Below are 21,811 nucleotides of genomic sequence, written 5' to 3' on the forward strand. Positions count from 1 at the left end.
ACAATAAACACCTTTATGTACTTTCTGCATGTTTGTCACCACTAAAAGCAGCTTTGCAGGATAAATACAAACAGATCTACAAAGAGGTTAAGAAAATCTGTCAAATTATGACAAATACTAACAGTTTTCCCATCATTAACATTTATTGATTAGCTGAAACATCAAAGTGAAGTATCAGAGTAAAATATAATATTGATGATAAATGATAGAAGTTTAACTAGAAAGTAATAGCAGCCAGTCGAATTAAAGCAACTACACACAGGACCAAGAGCACTGGAAAAGCTCTAAAAACCAAGGGTAGAAACTGAAGCACCCTGACCCCAGACAACAAACAGCGGCATTAGTAACACTAACTGGCTGCATAGAAAACGTTTTCATTGGGCAGCGTCACCCATCCCAGATGAAGGTCCACAGTCAGTCCTTGGTCCTGCAGGGCCTGAGCAAACTGGGACAAACACAGGCTGAATTCGTAAAGTTTAAATATTGGTGAAATGTCAAAACCGAGTGATCGAACTGATCTCACAATAACCAAATCTTAATATATAACGAAATTTAATAATGATGGCACTGGTGAGTCGATGTCCCCTGGACATGTAAAACATCTCTGTTGAGGCACAAAGACACAAGGACGGTTTATACTTTGTTTGCATGACTGTATTTTGCATCGGTTAGAGACCAATCAACTACTCTTTAAGTTTGAAAGAGGAAATGAAGCAGCTGCACTGATAAGCTTCCTTATTCCAAATCAGAACGCTTTGTGTCCATCTGATAAGTGATGCTGCGTGTGCTCAAACATCAGCTGCAGCTTGGACTTCACCAGTGATGTCACTGGGTACCAGAGCATGTGGAAGACATGGTGGTGGGATACGTCTGTAAATAACGTAAATAACTAACGTCAGTACCTTCTGCAGGATGTCGTCTTTCAGCTCCTCCATCTCCACTGAAGAGTCGTTATTTTTCATCACCACCCGTACAACGTGCTTCCTCATGGCCAAATCTGTTTTATTTTAAACACAGTGTGAGACAGCTTAGACTTCTAATGACAATTGACACTGATGATTTCCTTACATCCAGATTAGAAAACAACTCACCTACAAAACACACAAAGTACATTTGGGCGTTACAGGCGATATTGATCCATTTGCCCTGGTAAGAAGCCACACACATGTCGACATATGCAGCGGTTGGTGTAACTCCAGGATCCCAGTTAGTGAAAGGAGCGCTGCTCCCATCCGACCACTTCCATGAGTCCCTGTACAGTCCGATGTGGGTGCTCCATGGGTTTCCACTGGCCAGCATCACCAGCTGATCATTGTCAGCCTGGTTCCTCACACTAGCCAGGTCAGTGTAGTTCTGCCGACAGTAGCTCTGAGCATTTATCCAGGACTTAGCCTGATTCACAAAGACAAATGTTCCTGTTGTGCCTAAAAAGATAGTGTGGAGGTCAATGGTCTCATATCTGAGCAGCGACGCCTTTTGTTTCACCAGTTGTGCTGTACCAACACCAGACTGAATCAGCCGCAATGCCTTCAGCAAAGCAGTAGGAACTATGACTTTAGACGCCTCAGACCAGAACGGATCTAGACAAATAGGACCGGGTTCATACTCGCACAGTCCACCTTTCCTCCATGGTGGTCGGACACACTCCACAGGCTTAACAGTATATGGAATAGTTTCTTATCCACCTCTGACCCATGAAAGAATTCCACATTAAGCTGTATCACTGATGCTAGAAAGTACAGTACCTGATTTATGGCGAAGAATTTGTAAAAATAAAAAGGGACAAATAGCATTAAGGTTCATGCTGCCTCTTGGCTAGGTCGTTATTGTAAATGAGAATTAGTTCTCAATTAACTTACCTGGTCAAAGAAATAAAAGATAAAAAAAGAAGTGTTCACTGCTATGATCTATTCATTAAGGACATGGTCCTAGTGAGTGTGGATTTGTGGTACTTACCATCGTAGCAAACAAAGGGGTAGATACTGTCGCAAAATAGGTCAACCCATTCGCCGCTGCTCCCCATCGCCACACAGGCTTTATGATAATAGGCCTCATTAGGTTCTCCAGCAGCCCACAACCTAAAGCCAATCTCTCCAACACCATAGTATACCGGGTTCTGCAGAGACCACCTCCAAGAGTCTGGGTCAGGACACAGCCCAATCCAGACGTGCAGCCGGCTGTCAATAAGCTGACTGAGCTGAGACAGTTCTTGTCCATTCTGAACGGAGGCCAAGTCGGTGTACTGTGTCCTGCAATAGGTCTGAGCATTAAACCAGCTCATGTACTGCTTAACATAGATGTAGAACTTTGAAAATGAGGACGGCAGAAACCCCAGTCCTGTGGAAAAGATAGAGATATATTTACAACAACAGAATTAACTGAAGTCATTGCATCGTTCTGATACTGACCAGATAAGACCATAATTAGGACTAGACTCGACTTCATGACCAAATGCTGGACGAAGCACCTCACCCTTAAAGTGGAGAGCGTTTTCCAGTTTAGTTCATTTTATTTAATAAGTCAGGAAAATAATTGAACAATTTTAACTTTTTAGAAAAAGCCCAACTTCTTCTACAAGACCATAGATGAATCATTACCTACAAACCTTCGGCCCCTAAAACACAAAGCAGCTCAGATTCTCATCAGAATGGTTTAGTTATACACCCTGTTTTGAAAGAGCTGAAAAACGACTCGTTAATATTAGTTGTTCTTACCGTCCTACTTTCCCCTGCTACTCCACCAGAGTGATCGACTTTATCTGGACCCCCCCATCAGTTTCCCATCAGGAAGACAGGTTAGATCAGTAAACTCCCATCAGTCGGTGCCATCTTCCTAGACACATTATTCAAATGAATTACGCATTATGCTTATTTGTTAGTTAAAAACATTTGACTAATTCAAAATGCAAATGATAAGATCTTAGAAATATTGGTGCATCATCAGAATAAACATGTAATCTGAAACATTTTTATCAGTTGTAGGCATTAGAAAAATGGAACAGAAGGTTATCATCAACAAATTAAAACATGCAGTTTGGGTAAGTTAGGTAATGTTGCAGATCACATTTCACAAAATGCTTTCCTCCAGTCAGGTTTTAAGCTTTTTCTTTATTAGATAAATTGAGAATTCCAAAGACCAAGACTTCTGAACAGTATTGTTATGGTTCATCTTATGTATCTTATTAGTTTTGCTTGGATCACTCATCATATCGTAAAGGAATTCCTCAGATGAGAGTCAAACTGGTGTTCACGTCTGTGGTTTCCATGGCGATGACCTTACCAACTCAGGCCGAGCAGGCATCATCGAAGTCGTTTACTTTTTTGAATGAGACCTAAATTATTGATGTTTTGGCAATGATGCAAAGGAGGACTCACTCAAAATTCATCTAAACTAAGGTTTAAGTGATGAACCTGTGCAATGTTGATTAACAGGTCACGTTACCAGTGGTGTCCATGTTTACAGAATGTTTAATCAAACCTTCATCGTCGCAAACTGAAATCAAAAAACCTGTGCTCTGTCTTTTTACACTATGGACCAAGGTCTGAACTCAACATGTGTTCACTGAGCTAGACATCGGCTGGTCAGTGTCCAGGTGAAGGGTCTAGGTTTGCAGCCTGAAGGGCCCAGTGCTTCAGATTTGTACATGTACCAACACGGATTGGAGTGGATCCTGCTCATTACTCCCATCACATATCAATGGTTTACTAACAATCCACCGGACATTTATTAGACAGTTGAATGCCAGTTTTCCTCATCACCCCCATCTTCATGACCTGGAAGTTCGCTCCAGGAAAACTCATTAACCTGAAATTAGGCACAGAAAAGAACAAGAACAGCTGACAGCAGTACGTTCACTTCTCGAAACTGTTCCCCATCTGCTACTGTGACTCTATATAAGTCTTATTCAGCCAATTCTAATGTATTGCTCAAGTTGCTTTGTTAACATACTATGAAAAATCAGAACAAACTCAAGGGATAACCAGGATTACAGCAAAAATAATGGGTCTCCCCACACACAACCTAGATGAACAAAATAATAATGCCAATAAACCCGTTTCACTATCAATAAAACAGGATTCCACACAATGAAGATCTAGGTCTGTCCTCGTTTTGGACACCTTGTTTGTGAACGAGAATTTCCCCTTGGGGACAATAAAGTAAGTAAAGAAACCACACAAATACAACTGACAACAGGTGAGTTTACCCGGATAACCCCTTCACTATGTTCAGGCACAAACCGATGTGGGGTCTGTTTCAGCTCCACCATTACTTTTCCGTTTCCTGCAGAGAAAAACAGGTGATGCGGTGTGATTAGACAATTATTCAAACAAAGACAAATAAAACTTCAAAACTCAAAAACTGGTTTAGTGGTAAATATTTGGATTCGATGTAGTCAGAGCAGAAGGACAGATTCCTCTTCAGCTGATTTTCTGAATGATAATGTTTTGCCTTGTATTTGTAAATGAAGCCACGATGGAAGACTGTGGTTTTCCCAATGGTACTGTACTTATGTCTGTTATTAATACAGTGCAAAGGCCACGGTCATTTAAGGGTTACCCATGTTGTTTTTCAAGTTGAAGAATATTGGAGCTGGATGTATCAGGACATTTTCATGCCAGCCAACCTGTAGGTCACTTTCACTGGCCTGTCTGAAAATGTGTGACCAACACAGCAAGTGGTTTTCACTTGGTGTGTAAATTACCTGGTCACACCTCTTTGCTGAACAGAGCAGCAATGACAAAAACCTGTTTTTGGGCAGTGTTGGGGTTGACCCCGAGGTGGTGCAGTGTGATGACAGACTCTAGTCTACAGACAAAGATCAAAAATCATCTTCATCATCATCATCATCATCATCATCATCATCCCCTTCTTGTTTTAACATCTGTGAATGAGGCACATACTGTATGTAGGTATAATATTACCTAGTAGTATAAGGACTACAGTAGAGAAGGCATGAACCAGAGCTTTCTCTCTGACCATCCTTTGTAGCTTACAGCGTTTCTGCAGCAGAACATCTGGACCTGCCCCAACACATCAACACATCTTTATGCAGATTCTGTTTACACATTGAGTAAAGGACAGTTTTACTGAATTTGTAACTTTAGGGTTAAAGTTGACACGACACATTAACACTAAGAACAGGTCCAAAAGATTGTGACTTCAAAAGCTCGGTCTGGCTGGATCATACTCACCTGTAAAGGTTAAGCTCTCTTCTGTCACAGCTGCTCCTCTGGTTGTCTGTCCGTGATGGGGAAAGGAGACCTGCACCAGACAGCCAAATTTCAGACTTCTCCCCCTCCTCCTCTCATTTACACCCTCCTCATCCCCACATCCTCCTCCTTCACTGGGAAGCTCCTTCAGCTGAGGACAAAAAATAAGAAGTCATGTACTGTCACTACCTTAACTGGATATGACCTGATGAGATATGTGCCCCACTGTGATGATGTCAGATGCCCAGCCATTGAATCCGAGGCAGTGATTGGCCAGCTCCAAACATCGGGCATGGCTCAGTGGTCTGCTCTGAGATAGGAAGTGAGGAGTCTGTTTGGAGCTGAGTCTCACCTGTGAACATGAATGCACAGCTGAGTTATCTGTGACATGTGTTGGCCAAATTACAGGTAAAAGAAGCAACATCATCCCGGAAACAGCTGCAATGCTTAACTAACTGTACAGTAAGAGTGAAGAGCTGTGATGTGTTGGTGATAGAGACCATCATGTATTTTACAGTGTCTCTACTGCTTCATCAATTCTCAGGCTTTACAGGGAAAATTTTAAAAAAAGATGGATAAAGACAAGTAAAGCATAGAAATTTAGTAAAAGTGAATTGATTAATCTTTCAAATCATTTTTAAATCAGTTCACCAACTAAGAAATTGACATTACAAATTAATGGCAGCCTTATACCTAATAACTGCAAGAAGAAGAAGAACATGGACCTTGAGGGGAGAGCTCTGGAAAAGTGAGCGGCCATCTGTAAGCTGCTGAGCCTTCGAGGCCTGAGCAGCAGAGTAGAACTTGATGAGGGCATAGAATCCGGGCGGGTGGACCAGGGAATTTGGACTCACCTTGACCAGGTAAAGAGGGCCGAAAGAGGAGAACACCTTAAACAAGCTGTCCTGAAAAATACAAGTTCAGGATTAATTCCTGTGTTTTATTATTCGAATTTCATATTTCATTCGGACAACAAAAGAGGTTCAATAAGAAACTCAGTTCGTCTAAGAGAATGCTGACTGTGATCAGGCAGCTGTTACTGTACGAATAATATTCTGCACACAAGTCAACGTGCCTGGACCGAGGTCCTAGCAGAACTCACATAGATCTGAGCCTCAGTGAGCGTCGGCTGGATATCCCACACAAACAAACTCTTATTGTTTTCCACAGGAACCACAAACTCCAATATGTCCACCTCCATATTACCTGCGGGACACAACAGGTGAATAAATCAGCACCAACCCCCCCAAAACCTCAAAGGACACACATGACCTTTCAACTCTGACTAACTACTGACTGGACTACGCACTGGACGCTGGAAGCAGGTGTCAGCGCGAATTGGACATGAAGTGACCCGCTGTCAGTTTGCTTTCGACTATGTAAGACGCAGATACGGGGAGCTAACTAAGCTAACACTGCTTTATTACTAAAAAAAAACTTCCACTGCGCCCACTGCTGACTGATACTGTAATTAGGCGCTCACACCGGGGTTAGTTTTTGGGATTCTGTCACATAAACATATGGGTGTTACAGATTTTGCAGACGGTTGAAGCTGAACCAGTTGTATTTTTTACTAATTTTATTAACACGAGCCTCTGAGTTGGCTCAAGGCGGTGGGGGTAAAGACCACAACAAGAGTCGTGATCAGCCGCTAGTTCGTTAAACGCCAAGTGCATGCTAGAAATTAAATCGAAGTTAAATCAAAGTTCGTTTTACTCACCGTCACTTTTCAGCTTTGACAAAACAACGCTGGATTCCCGCGCTTCCGCTAAGAAAGCGGACGTGCTGCTATGTCAACCAATGAGAGCACCTAATAATAATGACGACATAGCCAATTGACCAATCCCGATGTCCTCTAAGAAACTGGTAAACGCTTTAGTTTACTGTCTTTGCCAAACGCTAAACTGAGAACCAAATTCTTTTCTCGAATAAACAACCTAAACCGCTGTTCAGGTACATGGACCTCACACCTTTAGAAACAGTCTTTAAACGCTGTTCACACCGTGATATACCCCTGTTGCAGTATATCAAATCTGTCCTCGTTTAATCCCAATATCCTAAAATTTAACATACCTTTTTATAATGACCAGTCAAAGACAGGCGGTGCGTGCGTCCATCCGGTGCGAAACAGGAGGAGAAGAGGAGGCAGGAAGAAGACGTCCACTGTACACTGGTGTTCATGTGTCCAATAAATAAGGCTCGTACAAAAATGTAACATAAGTAATTTCTGGACAAACTCAGTAACACAACAGTTCAGAAACCGAATTCCTTCAAATTCAGCTAAAACTTATGTAAAACATAACTTGTTATTTGTAATTGATGATGATATGACATGTGATGTCACATTGTTGCATCATATGTGAAATATCCTCTATGGACAGAAAGTGAAAACGAGGCTGATCTCACTTTTGGTCCTTTCGAAAGTTAACAGTTAAGACGCCAAAGTCAAAATAAAAGCACGATAGAAACCCCATCAGCCCTAATTACTGCATCTGTATCATTTTCATATTACTGAGGATCACACGAAGAAGTCAGTATGTGTTTAGCAAGAATTCAGTTTTGTGCTGTTGACTTGTCAAAGACAAGTTTTAGCTATTATTGTGAAGAGCAGAGCATGACTTCCTGTGATACGTTTTTGGAAAATGAATCATCATTTTCATCAATCATTTTTTTCTGTTTATTTGTTATATGTTAAGAAAAATATTTAAGACATCTGATGCCTGTCTGATTTATTCATCTTTCAAACTCACTTTAAAAGTGAATTAAATGTTGACATTTATATTGGAAGGAAGCAACATTATTCAGTAAAGTTCCTAAAGTATAGTGGTATTATATATGTACTACTGTACATACACCAGTCATTGAAGAGGTGGAAAGTTAAATTTGTGACTTTTTGCTCAGGGCTCAGTTTTCTCTTTCCTGTTTGCAGTAATAAAGTGTGACCAGAAGCATGTTAGAGACGCTAACCCTCAGTACTGATTACATTTCCATCTTCATCATGATGTGGACCAGTCTGCTCCTCCTCCGTAGCGCCCTGACTCCTGCATGTTGCTGTAAATGGCTAATGCACTATGGCCACCACAGCAACATCTCCCTAAGTCTCATCCGCATCATGGTAAGTGTATTACTGACCCAGGTTCTGGAAGAGGTTATGACAGGGTTCTACTCAAAGTGACAGGACTTTAACCATCCTTTAGACACGTAGGTGCTTGATGAATAATTAATGTATGTACTTACACAGTAAAGGTGTTTATACATTAGATGTAAATACATTAAGTGCTATGTTGTTTTATGAACTGTAACAAACAGCTTATACAAACCTCCAGTCAATCTATCCATCCATCCATCCATCCATCCAGCCAACCGCTTTTCATCCGCTTATCCGGGGCCGGGTCGCGGGGGCAGCAGTCTGAGCAGAGAGTTCCAGACTTCCCTCTCCCCGGACACTTCCTGCAGCTCTTCCGTTGGGACCCCAAGGCGTTCCCAGGCCAGCCGAGAGACATAGTCTCTCCAGCGTGTCCTGGGTCTTCCTCGGGGCCTCCTACCGGTGGGACATGCCCGGAACACCAGTCAATCTACAGTATATTTAAAATTATTGTAATTGAAATGAAAAAAGAACTGGAACTTTCTTATTTCTACCAAATAAATGCTCCTTTAAATAGAAGAAGAAAGCACCAGCTGTAGCATCCGTTCACCTGTTAGAGATAGAATGTGTGAGCCTTCTGAGACCTTCTAAACGGTACTGACAGACTGAATATTTTTGTATTACAGAGTCAGTGTAGACAAATGTGGATTGCATCCCAATAAGAGACATCTTTTCCATGAAGAAAATAATTAATAATTAACCTAGTTACTACCTAGATATTTACATTTACAGTATATATTGTGGAGTTTAAATGAGGTGGTGTCCTGGTTTTAGGGAGGACCACTGACCCAAGACAGGAGTCCAATTTCCTTCCCATATAAACTCTATAAAGATGTAAAGATTAAAGTGCTGAGGTAACCATCAACAAATGGACAATGACTTGTGTATGATCATCTTCTACATATCAGTATTTTTCACATTCATTTGCTTTTCCATAGCAATACATGAATCAGCAGCCGCGTGTCTCTGTACAGGTAGAGATCCAGCTGCTTTTCATCAGAGACGGTCTGAAGCAGATCTTCAAACTTTACCACCGTGGTAACACCTCCATCACCTGGGATCCTGACCATACAGATCACTTCCTGATGAGCATCCACAGACATATGGATGAACTCAGCAAATGTGTGAACAACCAAACGATCATTAAAGCCTGGTGTGATATCAGCTGAAGAGAACTTCACTGAGTCTTTAAGTATGATTTCTCTCCAGGTGTCGAGTGCCAAGCGAGTTGGTGGTAAACTGAGGCAGTACTACAGGAGACTAGCCAGACATACTCTGTACGCCGCTGTAAGTACAAATACTTCCTACTGATGAGCTGGTATTCATTACAGAGCCACACTGTGTGCAGGGGTGGTAGTAATAAGTACAACACTGTGTATAGTGGGGTAGTAGTAGTAGTAGTAAGTACAGCACGGTGTGTACTGGGGTAGTAGTAGTAGTAGTAGTAGTAAGTACAGCACTGTGTATACTGGGGTAGTAGTAGTAGTAGTAGTTGTAGTAGTAGTAAGTGCAGCACTGTGTGTACAGGGTTTTAGTCCTTCTTCCTGGGAGCTTAGCCAAGCGACACCTGGACCTGTTGGATCTGCTGGTAAACTCTATCAGAGCGTCATCTGCTGCCAGTAGGGGGCGCTCTGCAACAAGTCTTCGCTCTCTGTGACCAACCAGCACGCAGTCGTTCTACTGTTTCTCAGTTCTACCTGTCCATACTGTAGCTTCTATTTACTGTATTTGTTTAGAAAGGTTTTCTATGTATTTATTTATTTTATTTATTTGATAACTTGTGTTTTTGTATTGACTGATGTTATTTTTGCTAAGTTACAGTGCATGAGCACAATTAAGACTTGACCCTCAGGATTTGTGTTTGTTGACCACACACAGTAAAGTGTGACCTTTGACCCACTGACAGCCCTGAAGAGGCATATGTTAATGTAATTCAAAAGAACTTCACTGTACCCAGTGCTGTATTTAGTAGGTAGAGTTATCAAAAAGATAATTACAGTATTTAAATATTAAATGAGATCAGGCTGCATATCTTTATCAAACGAATCACTTTCTGCTAATGTATTGTTGTGTAGTCTCATTTGTCTAGTTGATCACCTTGAGGACGATGACAGTTTGTCCAACGATTCAGACCATGTTTTCTCAGTTTATTTCTTTGCATTACAAAGATGTTCAGGAAATGTATTTCTGTTCCAAATGACTTAATAACACCACCATTAATATGACAAGTATAAAACAAAGTGACTGATTAGAATGCGCTTTCATGTGTATATACTGGTTGTGGTAATGTAGTCAGTTGCAGCCTGTGTCTTGTTTCAGTTGTCAGACACCTGGACCTTCATGACTGGCTGGTAACTGTCAGACATGGTGGCTCTGACGGTGACACCGCTGCCTTTGTGGGTCAAGCTGGGCCCTTTGGCTTTGCCCCTGACAAAGCCTCTCTCCGCATTGTTGTACATCTGTTCAAACAGTTGTTTCCCACACTGCCTGTCCAGCCCAAACACGCCTACACCGTACCAATTGGAGTAGAAGTTGAAGTCGTAAGGAACTGAGAACATCACAGCGATTCTGCCACCAAACGTGTCTGCAGAAATGTTGTGCAGATCGTAAGTGAACACGCCCACAGATCCACAGGCAGTGTGAGGAGTCTTGATGAACAGAGCGCTGCCAGACTCAGAGGGGCTGAGCGTTGGTGCCAGAGGTTTCTCACAGGATCCGCTGACGGTGTGAACGCTGCAACCAGAGAGGCAACAGACATCCAAGGTTCAGACAGACTTGGCTCAGTAGTTGTGCAGGTGAATTTGGGGGCTCGGTTTTCTGAACCCCGCTAACGTGTTTTAGTTTCCACATCAGCTTTACACAGGGTGTCAACCATCACAGAGGCCTGTGAGTTGAACCAGCAGCCCTGCAGGAAGAGAGCAGGCGTCACTGTGACTTCCTGCTTCTCAGAGCAGAGAGACTGTATGTCGGATCAACAGGATGTTGCTTTCAGGGGTGCCTCACTATGAGCTGGGACAAATGTCTTCTATAGGCGTCACACTGTTCTGGTCTGCTCCACTCTGAGGCTGTGGCCATGACCCACAAACGTCCTGACAGACCATTTGACAAAGGACTGAACACAAGTCAGGACTTAAAGATACACAACTAAACACAGGAGGTAATAATCACACACTTTAGAAAACACTGGAACCAAACAGGAAGTGACAGAGACAATCGGATGGTCGAGTTGTCTCACAAAGGCTCAACATTATATAATTACTGTAGCTGAAGGTCTTTGGAGGACATTGGTCCACCAAATCTCCAAGATGTTCCACTTCTAGCTACTAAGGAACAAGTGTGAGCCCATCTTTAATGTTGTCCCAACCTCCAAATAAGCTCAGTGACATGCTGATGTCTTCCCTAATATGTGTCTATATAAGCTGAGGCCCCCAGCTGGATGGAGCTACTCACTGTGGGTTACACAGCACGTACACCGAGCATTTGTTCTGGATCTCAATGGTGCACTGACGATGGGTTGGGATGGACATGGTGTCTGGACCTGGAGAGGGGTGAGGACACCTGGAAGCAGCACAATCAGTGACATCATAATCTTTAGATACACAGCTGAGGCAACAATGCTTCAAATGCTTCACAATAAAATGCGTTAGCACCATTTAGTCCCTGACCTTTATGCCTTTGACAATTGTAAAACCTGTTCACATCGGAGTAATGAAAACGCGTGTACGCGTGTTGGACTTACAGCAGTGGGTGAAGTTGGCGCCGCCAGAGATGTGAGGCTGCAGCTGCTGAGTTGTTCTTATAAAGGGCGTGAGAGGAAACACAGGAAACCTGCAGCTCTGCGGGTTTTCTGTGCGTGTGTGCGTGCGTGCGCACACACAGACGCACACATATGCAAACACACACACGGAAACCTGCAATATGGAATATTGCAATATTAGGGTCAGATTAGATCTGTGCGTGCGTAATCAAATCTGTGTGTGCATAAACCATCTGTGCGTGCGTAACCAGATTTGTACAGTATTTGTAGACTTAGTGGGGCTATACTGTACCATGCCTACACTTTGGGGTGTAAAAATTACGCACAAACTGTGGCCAAATTTACAAGTAAAATAACGTGACATTAATTTGCCTCCCCGCTCTGATTGGCTAATGAACAAGGAAGTTGTGGAAGTCCTTTGACGTGACAAGGCCGGCCGGTGGCATAGGCAGTATAGGCAAATGCTAAGGGCGCTGAAATGGAGGAATAAAAAAACTTTTACTTCCACCAGTGTTGCCAGATATACGATAATTATCATGATCGTATGATAGTCTCTGGTGGTGGTCTCTGTACGATCTACGATATTGTAGAGCCAATATATATGATAGTTTTTATAGATGTTTTTGACAGTACCGTTCATAATTCTGTGACACGCACATGACCAAAAAATGTTTTCTGTCATACCTGGTTGGCTCCTTCTCTCTGTTAATCACACCAGCAGCTGCTGATTGGTTCAATTAGTTGCTCGTGTTTGTTTTCACAGTGGCACCGTTCATCCAACATCGCGTCAAAAAGCAATACGCAAACAAGCGGCTTTATTGACCTGTCAGGGGCCCATTTCAAGAAGGAGGTTTTGTTGAAACTTTGAGTTTTTTAAACCTCCTTCTTGAAACAGGCCCCGGGTTATGTGACATACCCAGGTAAGTTTGAGGGTATGTTAGTGATTAACCTCAGCTTTCGGTTCCAAAAACGGAGGTAACTTTCAGGGTATGATACCTGTAGGTGAGGACAGAGTGGAGGAGAGAGAGAGAGAGAGAGAGAGAGGTAGAGAAGCACAACTACTGGAGAGAAAGAGACAGGTTGGTTGAACATAGAACAACGATGGGAGGTTATTGGACAGAAGAGGTAGAAGGAAACAGAGGAGCTCAGTGTATATATTAAGTCCCAGCAGTCTATGTCTATTGCAGCTTAATTAAGACATGGTTCCTGTGACTAACAATCATTGCCAGTTACCTGAACCATCTCTAACTATAAGCTTGATCAAAAAGGAAGGTTTTAAGCCTAATCTTAAAGGTGGAGAGTGTGTCAGCTTCTCGAACCTGAAGAGGGAGCTGGTTCCAGAGGAGAGGAGCTTGGTAGCTGAAAGCTCTGCCCCCCGTTCTACATTTAAACACTCTAGGAACCACAAGTAGCCCAGCGCTCTGAGAACGAAGCGTTCTGCTGGGAGCATGAGGAACTATGAGGTCTTTAAGATAAGAAGGAGCTTTATCATTGAGTACTTTGTAGGTAAGTAGGAGAATTTTAAATTCTATCCTACATTTTACAGGCAGCCAGTGCCGAGAAGCTAATGTAGGAGAAATGTGATCTCTCTTTCTAAGTCCTGTCAGAACTCTGGCCGCAGCATTTTGAATAAGCTGTAGGCTTTTTAAGGAGCTGTTAGGACATCCTATGAGAAAGCAGTTACAGTAGTCCAGCCTAGAGGTAACAAATGCATGGATCAGTTTCTCTGCATCGCTCTATTTCTAAGATGAAAGTAGGCGGTTCTGGAGATTTGTTTAATGTATGATGTAAACGAGAGATCCTGGTCAAAGATGACACCAAGGTTCCTCACAGTAAAATCTGAAGCTAATGTTATGCCATCCAGGTGGTTATCTGACTCAATAGTGTCTCTCTCGGATTTTTAGGCCCAACAATAAGAATTTCAGTTTTATCTGAATTTATTTGAAGGAAGTTTTGGGACATATAGGATTTGATGTCTTTTAAACATCCCTGAATTTTATGACTAGTTGATCTGTTTCATTTGGTTCCAAATGGTTAGCTAAGTATCATCTGCGAAACAATGAAAATTAATAGAATGCTTTCTAATAATCTCACCTAGAGGAGACATGTATAAGCTAAACAAAATTGGACCAAGCACAGAACCCTGTGGTACTCCATAGCTAATCCTTGTGCATGTAGAGAATTCCTCATTAACATAAACAAACTGGAATCTGTTCAACAAATAGGAGTTAAACCATCCCAATGCTGTTCCTTTAATACCGATTCTATGTTCTAGTGTCTGTAATAGAATGTTATGATCAATTGTATCAAATGCAGCACTAAGATCTAACAGGACAAGGACAGAAACTAGACCATTGTCCGAAGCTAATAGAAGATCATTAGTGACTCTAACCAGAGCTGTTTCTGTGCTATGATGTTTTCTAAATCCTGACTGAAAATCTTCATACACTCAGGTACGATTTTTTCAAGAATCTTGGAAATAAAGGGTAAATTTGACATGGGCGTATAGTTGGCTAGTTCTCCAGGGTCCAGGGTTGTTTTTTTCAAAAGAGGTTTGACCACAGCCACCTTAAAAGCCTGTGGTACATAGCCTAAATATAAAGATTGGTTGATTTGATTTAATATGGACGAGCTGATTAAAGGTAGAACTTCTTTGAGTAATCTGGTTGGGATTGGATCTTAAAGACAAGTGGACGACTTGGAAGAGTTGATTATTGAGGTGAACTCCATATTATGGGAAAGAAGCTGTCTAGGTAAGACAGTGGATTTCATAAATTTAAAGTTGATGGATCTAGACAGTGCTTTCTGTCATTTGAAAGAATTCGCTGCTGAATGTTCTTTCTAATGGTGATAATTTTATTAATAAAGTAGTTCATAAAGTCCATGCTGCTGAGATTTAAGGTGATAGTAGATTCAACACAGCTACAGTATGACTCTTAGTCAGCCTGGCTACAGTGCTGAAAAGAAACCTGGGGTTTTTTTTTTCTTTTCCTCAATTAGGTAGGAATGATATGTTTTTCTAGCAGCACAAAGTCCTTTTTTATATATTATTAGACTGTCCTTCTATGCAATGCAGTTTACATTTATTTTGTTGGAACGCCACTGCCTTTCTAGTTGTCTGGTCCTGTGCTTTAGGTTGCGGATCCCTGAGTTATACCACAGAGCTAACCTCCTCTGATTCACTGCCTTCTTCTTCAGAGGAGCCACTGTGTCTAACATTGTATGTAGAGAAGCTGCAGCATCATCTACAAAACAGTCAACCTGTTCATAAGGATTAAGATGACTGTTCTCTTCTGTGTATCTACAAGACATTGAGTTTTAGAGTCTGGGTGAGAAAGGCTTAGAGTGAGGCTCTCAAATGAGTTATAACTATATTTAGGTTTAGGAGTAATTAATAAATCTGATCTATAAATTGCTGCAACTCCTCCACCTCTACCTGTACTTCTAGAAACGATAGTTAACAGTATGTGACTCATTGGAGTCGACTCATTTAAACTAACATATTCATCCTGCTGCAGCCAGGTTTTAATGAGACAGAACAGATCTATGTGATGGTCACTTATCAGGTCATTTATTAACAAGGATTTAGATGAGAGAGATCTGATATTTATAAACCACACTTTATTAACTTACTTTTATTTTGTTCTGTAAGAGGAACTGTTTTGATGTTTATTAAATTCTGGTAAGTCACTCCTCTTTGATTTGTTTGTGACTTGTATAGTTTAGGTGGTCAGGGAGCAGACACAGACTCTATGCGATAACTAAGACTAAGAGTGGGTGGCGGCTGTGAAAAGACTGGAAAAGTATCATGCAGTAGCAGTACATGCAGTGGTTGGTAGTAGTTGTAGTAGGAGTGAATGCTAGTAGTTATAAGTAGTACTAGTAGTAGTAGTAGTAGTTATAAGTAGTAGTGGTAGTACTAGTACTAGTCTAGCAAGTAGTAATTTTAGTTAGTAGTAGTACTAGTGGTTGTAGTTAGTAGTAGTAGTACCAGTAGTACAGTAGTAGTTGTAGGTAGTAGTAGTACTAGTACTAGTAGTAATACTAGTAATCATAGTTAGTAGTAGTGGTACTGGTAGTGATAGTAGTTGTTGTAGTTAGTAGTTGATAGTAGTAGTAGTGGTAAAATTCATGAATCCAGACACAAAACAACAGACTCTGCCAGGTTGGAGCATTTTATAATGACGACCAGGAACCCAGGACTGGTACTTGTACTGGTACTGGTCATACAGCATTACATCTGAAACGACTGAAATGTAAAATGCTCTCGGATCCAATATAAAAAACAAAAAAGCAGTTTGTCTTTAACCTGATTTGTTACATTTCCTGTTAATTGTGTTTCCGTCATTCAGTTGGGTGTAAAGTCCAGGTTTCCTCCAACCACCAGGAAACCCTGCACCACACAACACAGCGGCATCAGGGTGATACCAGCAACCACCTGTGGAGCCAGTGGCTGCATTCTGAAAGAGGACAAGTACTGTAGTACTGTAGAACTGTAGTACACTCACTGTGTGATAAACAATCTTTCCCCGAGTGAAATGAAGTCCCTCGGGTAGAGGGATGGGTAGTCCTTCATCAAACCAGCCTGCACGCACACACACACACACACACACACACACACACACACACACACACACACACACACACACACACACAGTTACAGTTCAGTTCAGAATACATGCTAATTAATGAGCCGTTATGATTCTGTGTGTTGGTTCTCACTCTTTAAGAAGCCTTTGGTTTTGCACTTAATGAAGTAGTTAACAATCGGCTTCTGCAACACAGTGACACAGTGTTTGGACGAAGTACTAGTGATAGTATGGATATATATATATATATATCCATGGATATATATATATATATATATATATATATATATATATATATATATATATATATATATATATATATATATACTGTATTTGGGTTTGTTCTTACCATGACTCGTCCCTTCAGTGTTTCAGGTTGGATGTTACACCTGAAAACAGTTTACATGCAACAAAACTAAGGCACACTGACGCAGTACAAAGTACTTCACAGTACTTCACTGAATGCAATACAAAGTACACTTCACAGTACTACACTAAACGCAATACAAAGTACTCTTCACAGTACTTCACTGAACGCAATACAAAGAACACTTCGCGGTACTACACTAACGCAGTACAGAGCAGGATGAGGTGAGGGTTTGTTACTTGCTGCTTTGGATGACCAGCGTCAGGCGGTTTCCCTTCAGCTCCACCTTCAGCTGCAGCCGACAGTCCTGGAACCCACACAGTTCGACAAGATGAGGCCAGGGCAGGGGATCGCATGTGCATGATTGTGTGTGTGTGTGCGTGTGTGCGTGCGTGCACACCGCTGCTACAGGTGCTCCCGGTGCGTCTCTCAAAGACCAAGCTGTGGCCTTTAGGTCGACGCAGAGTCCGCTCTGACTGATACTGACGACGGGAGCCTGAGTCAGGTTCACCTCCACTGGACCCTTCAGTGAAGGCACAGACACACGCAGCAGGTTCACATAGCACAGCAGGAGATGAAAGAGCATCACTTGAGCCAGACGGAGGAATGACAGATGTGTCCAAACGTAAGACAGAGACCAAGCACAGAACAAACACGCAGCAGTAACAAGAACCGGAATTGGTTTAGCTGCTTGGATCGGACTCTCGTGGCGACCACTGATCTGCACACACTCACCTCTGGGATGCTGAGCTGGAACGGGCCAAGTCTGTGGGCCAGCGAGGCGGCGCTGTTGAAGAACAGCTCCGAGATGCCAACGTAGGCCATCTTTTTGGCTTCACTGAACACCGGGTCCGGGCCCACGGGCACAGCGCCGACGTCCACGGCGACGCCCTGCCAGACCAAACCCTGCAACACAGCACACAGCAGCAGTGGCAGCGAGGCTCGCGGGTCGGGTCACGTCACACGCAGCGTCTCTTACTCTGAGCGGCAGGTCCAAGCTGCAGGAGCTGACGGACACGTCGGCACTCAGAGACAGGTCCACGCTGACGTCAGGGACGATGCGGCTCAGGAAGCTCATGTTCAGGACCTTGTGCAGCTGCATGGAGACGTCGTCCAGCATGAAGTTAACGATGTTGACCAGCGTCATCTGGACGGTGGAACAGAGCTGCACACACACGTTAGTCAGTTCCCTGAGAAAACGCTGCTCTGCTTCGTGTGCGTTGTCCTGAACAGACCTTGGTGTTAATGAAGTCATGGATGAGGAACCTCAGCAAATCCCACACAGGCCTGAGATGGAAAGACATGATGTGAGGAGTAGCAAAGCACAGCCGCTCAGGTCTCAGCTTCATCTGTCTCCTTTGACTGACGTTACCCAACAACACGTCCAGAGGCTGTGGCGCCAAATTCCGCTCGGACCTCACAGGTGGGGATTTCCACACGCAGGCGTCCTCGCTGGGTTCTCCTCAGCTTCAGGCCGATGGTGGCGCTCACATCTTTCCCTTCGAAAGCAACAGTCCCTGTGTGCCTGCAACACAAACATCACACATTAAGCGTTTAAGCGGTGTCCACGTGCGTTGTGTGCTGCTCCACACAACTATTACAGAAGCTTTAGTCAGCTGCTCCTGTGCCCCCTCCTCACACTTGTACAGGTTCCTCAGACCCTTGAATGACGTGACCCATCTGATTGGTTCCTGAGGCCTGTGGCCACTCGCGTCATACGTACATAAACTCTTGAAACCAATAGACAGGCAGCTCCTGTTCCAGTTTCCCTGTGAAGTACAGATCTCTGATTTCCAGCTGGAGGCCAGACTTCTCCTGAAATCCAAGAACAACCTGCTCTGGATCCACAGTCAGGTTAGTTAAGGTAAACCTGAGGGGAGAAGAATGATCATATGCAAACGTCAGCCATATTAGAAAGAGACAAACAAAGGTGAATCCTAATAATCCTAACGATACCCTTTGATTCTGCACATGTTGCATCCACATAGCAAAGAAAAGTCTGGAAATTGTTTGTTAACCAGCTGCTTCAAAGCTTTCAGACCAAAGTCTTTCACTGCAACACAGAGAGGCAGAAGTACAGGATTCGTTCAGAGACACTAGTAAAAACTGAATCCAGAGCACAGTTACGCTTCCCTTCAAACTGAACTATTCTCTTCACTCAGTAACACATTCAAGGTAAGTGTGTTACAGTCACAGAGTGAGGCTCGTACAGACGTCCAGTGCTCGGTCAGTGATTCGAATCTTGAGGCCGGTTTGATCAGTGGCACTGATGGAGGACAAGGTGGAGACCAGAAGGACAATGGAGAGTGAACAGGACTTCATCCTTTGCCCTGAAACACAGAATCACAACACGTTGGCAGCAGCATTCACTTTAGCGCACGTTTCAAACTGCCGTCCTGGAGGCCCGGTGTGCATCAGTTGGCTCATCCAGCTCTTGACTGACTGAACACATCTGATCCAGGTAATCAGTAGGAGCTGGAAGACCAGGAAGCGAGTGGCCTGAGTTTGACACCCCCTCTTCAGCAGGATTTCATTTTTTTAGTCAGCATTTTTACTGCTAAAGTGCCTAAGTGCAGTCTTTAACTCGAAAGTGTAAGCTGACGTAAATTCTGTGTTAAATGTAAATGAACTCTTTACTCTTGGAAGGATCACAGCCATAAATTTAACCAAGGGAGCAATGCTGCATTTCCTGCATCTTTCATTCATCATCTTTCAGCTCAAGCTCCAGTTTAAGCTCCAATTCATGGTTTAAACCCATGGTTTAAACCAGGGGTGGGCAAACTTGGTCCTCAAGGACCAGGATTGCCCAGGATTACGTTGCTGTAGAAACAAGAACATCAGCTGATGTGGGTGGATCATTGTCCTACATGATAAAACAGTATTGATGCGGTAGAGTCCAGTGGCCCTTGCCACATTCAGTGTCTGCAGCTCATCAGCTCTGATAAAATTCTGCACATGTACCTCAAACCTGTTGACCACAGCTACATGAACCCAGACAAAGTCCTTCTGGCAGCAGCTAAACAGAACCAGCGTGTCCATGGGTCAGGCTTCTGGTGTTAGCACCGTTAGTTTTCAAGCTTGGAAAACACCACGTTAAAAACTAGAACCAGATGCTGAAACTCTCAGAACCAAAGGTTCAGTCCAGAGCCTGATGATCAAAAACAGTTGTAACAGGTGTTTTCAAATCCTGGCTAAATTACAAAAATCTAATAATTACTATTCACATTTTGAAGTTAAACTAATTAGGGGTCTGTTTCCCCTGTTCAGAAACGCAGCTCTTACCTGTGGTGTCTGACGTGTGACTGCGGTTCCACAGGATACATTCAGCCTTAAAGGTGGATTCATTCCTGCTGCTGTCACTGCAGTAAATTCAAATTTGCTCAGATTATCTGTTCTCACGTGGTTTAGTCAGTCTTCAGTCTGAAGAGGAGAATTCCGAATATTCAAAGTGAAATTAATCTCATCCAAGAGTCTGGACCAATGGAGGTCAGTGAAGCAGCTCAGTGCCTCTTCTCGAGCAGCATACATCCGGTTCACCAGCGTCTCCACTGTGCATCCATGTGTGAAAGCAGCCGTTAGCTTCTATCTTAACACGCTGCCGCTGGATTTTCATGATTAAGATAAACTTCGACCATTAACTCTCACATTTGCATCCTGACAATGAATGTTCTAAGCAGAGCTGCTACAGCTACTACCGGTGGCAGTGGTACAGGTGTTTGGACTACAGATACCTCTGATACTGCTGTTTCTACTAGTACTGGTATAACACCCCACCTGTTTTTGTGTGTGTATTTACAGTGGAGTCCTCTGGACCAAACAAAGGCTCGGGGTTCAGCCTGGTGTCTGTCCCCTGGTTCATCTGTGCTTGTCTGTGAAGTTGGAATCTGCTCCCACTGATGCTGAAGTTAGATATCAGTGCAAACTAGGCCCCAGCAGCATGTAGCTGTTTGGAATACACCAAAGGTCCATGAGCCTATGATGATGTATCACGACTCTGATGTGTTTGAGGTCAAGCACAAGAAAACAACCTTGAGTTGCTGAGTGTTGGAACATCCAGGGCGTGGACAACACAGCTTGACTTCTAGGGGTGGGGGGTGTCGATTCTAATATTGATAATATTGATATCAACGCTAGTATTGATGTCGACCGATACCCCAACAAAAATATCCATACTTTGGTTGAATTTTTACTCCTTCGCACTGCTGCCATTTTCTTCAGCTGTGACCTAACTATCTTGTCAGACACACACTGACACTCCTCCCTCTTGCTTTGAGGTCTCACGTGACTCAGCGACGCGGGTCAGCAAACAAACAAGCAGGCGGAGGACACAGACGAAGAAGAACACAATGGCAGCCTGTACAATTTGCAAAAAGGCTGTTAAATACAGTGCAACACCACCAATTTATGTTATATATTTGAATTTACTGTTGAACTTTGTCTGGGCTTTATTAAATGAATACCATTTAAAACAAAACACCTTAAAGTCATGAAAATGTATTTATATAAATAATTAAATTATTGTCAAAAAGTATTGGTATTGATATCAGCAGTACTGGTCCAGTATTTACTTGGTATCGGATCGACTCCAAAGTTTGCAGTATCGCCCACCCATACTGTGTATAAGCAGTGTGCCTGCTCCTGTATGCCAGAGCGAAGCAGACACGCACCAACCCCCCCCTCCCTCCAGCTTCGAGATCTCATGTGACTCAGGGACTCGGGCCAACAAACAAACAAGCATGAGTA

At 42.9% G+C, this 21,811-nt stretch overlaps 4 protein-coding genes and 1 pseudogene across 8 annotated transcripts; 1 reads left to right on the top strand and 4 right to left on the bottom strand.

Annotated features, from left to right (window-relative positions):
• Positions 1-118: 118 nt before the first annotated feature.
• Positions 119-2,935, bottom strand: LOC114860676 (macrophage mannose receptor 1-like). The gene is made up of 6 exons (XM_029159434.3): positions 2,715-2,935; positions 2,409-2,473; positions 1,957-2,337; positions 1,092-1,424; positions 903-997; positions 119-445 (listed from the first exon to the last, which is right to left on the bottom strand). Exons 2-6 carry the CDS (start codon positions 2,443-2,445, stop codon positions 350-352), a joined length of 942 nt encoding a protein of 313 aa, XP_029015267.1. The 5' UTR covers positions 2,446-2,473; positions 2,715-2,935; the 3' UTR covers positions 119-349.
• A 152-nt stretch (positions 2,936-3,087) lies between these two features.
• rdm1 (RAD52 motif containing 1) lies at positions 3,088-7,422 on the bottom strand. 5 transcript variants are annotated; one of them, XM_029159439.3, is made up of 8 exons: positions 6,931-7,084; positions 6,313-6,416; positions 6,065-6,115; positions 5,936-5,995; positions 5,437-5,562; positions 5,193-5,361; positions 4,923-5,021; positions 3,088-4,281 (listed from the first exon to the last, which is right to left on the bottom strand). In XM_029159439.3, the coding sequence occupies exons 2-8, from the start codon at positions 6,409-6,411 to the stop codon at positions 4,094-4,096; spliced, it is 792 nt and encodes a 263-aa protein (XP_029015272.1). In that variant the 5' UTR covers positions 6,412-6,416; positions 6,931-7,084; the 3' UTR covers positions 3,088-4,093. The 5 variants fall into 5 exon arrangements, with proteins under 5 accessions (XP_029015272.1, XP_029015271.1, XP_029015269.1 ...); XM_029159438.3 differs by having other exon boundaries at positions 3,088-3,804; positions 4,205-4,281; positions 5,936-6,115; positions 6,931-7,083; XM_029159436.3 differs by lacking the exon at positions 6,931-7,084 and adding an exon at positions 7,284-7,422 and having other exon boundaries at positions 5,936-6,115.
• Positions 7,423-8,088: 666 nt separating this feature from the next.
• Positions 8,089-10,342, top strand: LOC114860679 (interferon a3-like; annotated as a pseudogene).
• A 139-nt stretch (positions 10,343-10,481) lies between these two features.
• LOC114860678 (DELTA-actitoxin-Aeq1c-like) lies at positions 10,482-12,239 on the bottom strand. The gene is made up of 3 exons (XM_029159440.2): positions 12,095-12,239; positions 11,806-11,913; positions 10,482-11,088 (listed from the first exon to the last, which is right to left on the bottom strand). Exons 2-3 carry the CDS (start codon positions 11,880-11,882, stop codon positions 10,671-10,673), a joined length of 495 nt encoding a protein of 164 aa, XP_029015273.1. The 5' UTR covers positions 11,883-11,913; positions 12,095-12,239; the 3' UTR covers positions 10,482-10,670.
• A 3,647-nt stretch (positions 12,240-15,886) lies between these two features.
• On the bottom strand, positions 15,887-21,697 carry LOC114860627 (phospholipid transfer protein-like). The gene is made up of 14 exons (XM_029159343.3): positions 20,351-21,697; positions 19,279-19,398; positions 19,025-19,121; positions 18,792-18,938; positions 18,441-18,593; positions 18,304-18,355; positions 18,048-18,233; positions 17,804-17,974; positions 17,469-17,591; positions 17,308-17,375; positions 17,051-17,090; positions 16,835-16,886; positions 16,621-16,697; positions 15,887-16,505 (listed from the first exon to the last, which is right to left on the bottom strand). Exons 2-14 carry the CDS (start codon positions 19,388-19,390, stop codon positions 16,461-16,463), a joined length of 1,323 nt encoding a protein of 440 aa, XP_029015176.1. The 5' UTR covers positions 19,391-19,398; positions 20,351-21,697; the 3' UTR covers positions 15,887-16,460.
• Positions 21,698-21,811: the final 114 nt, after the last annotated feature.

This window comes from Betta splendens, chromosome 8 (assembly GCF_900634795.4).
Source record: "Betta splendens chromosome 8, fBetSpl5.4, whole genome shotgun sequence".
NCBI classification, from domain to species: domain Eukaryota; kingdom Metazoa; phylum Chordata; class Actinopteri; order Anabantiformes; family Osphronemidae; genus Betta; species Betta splendens.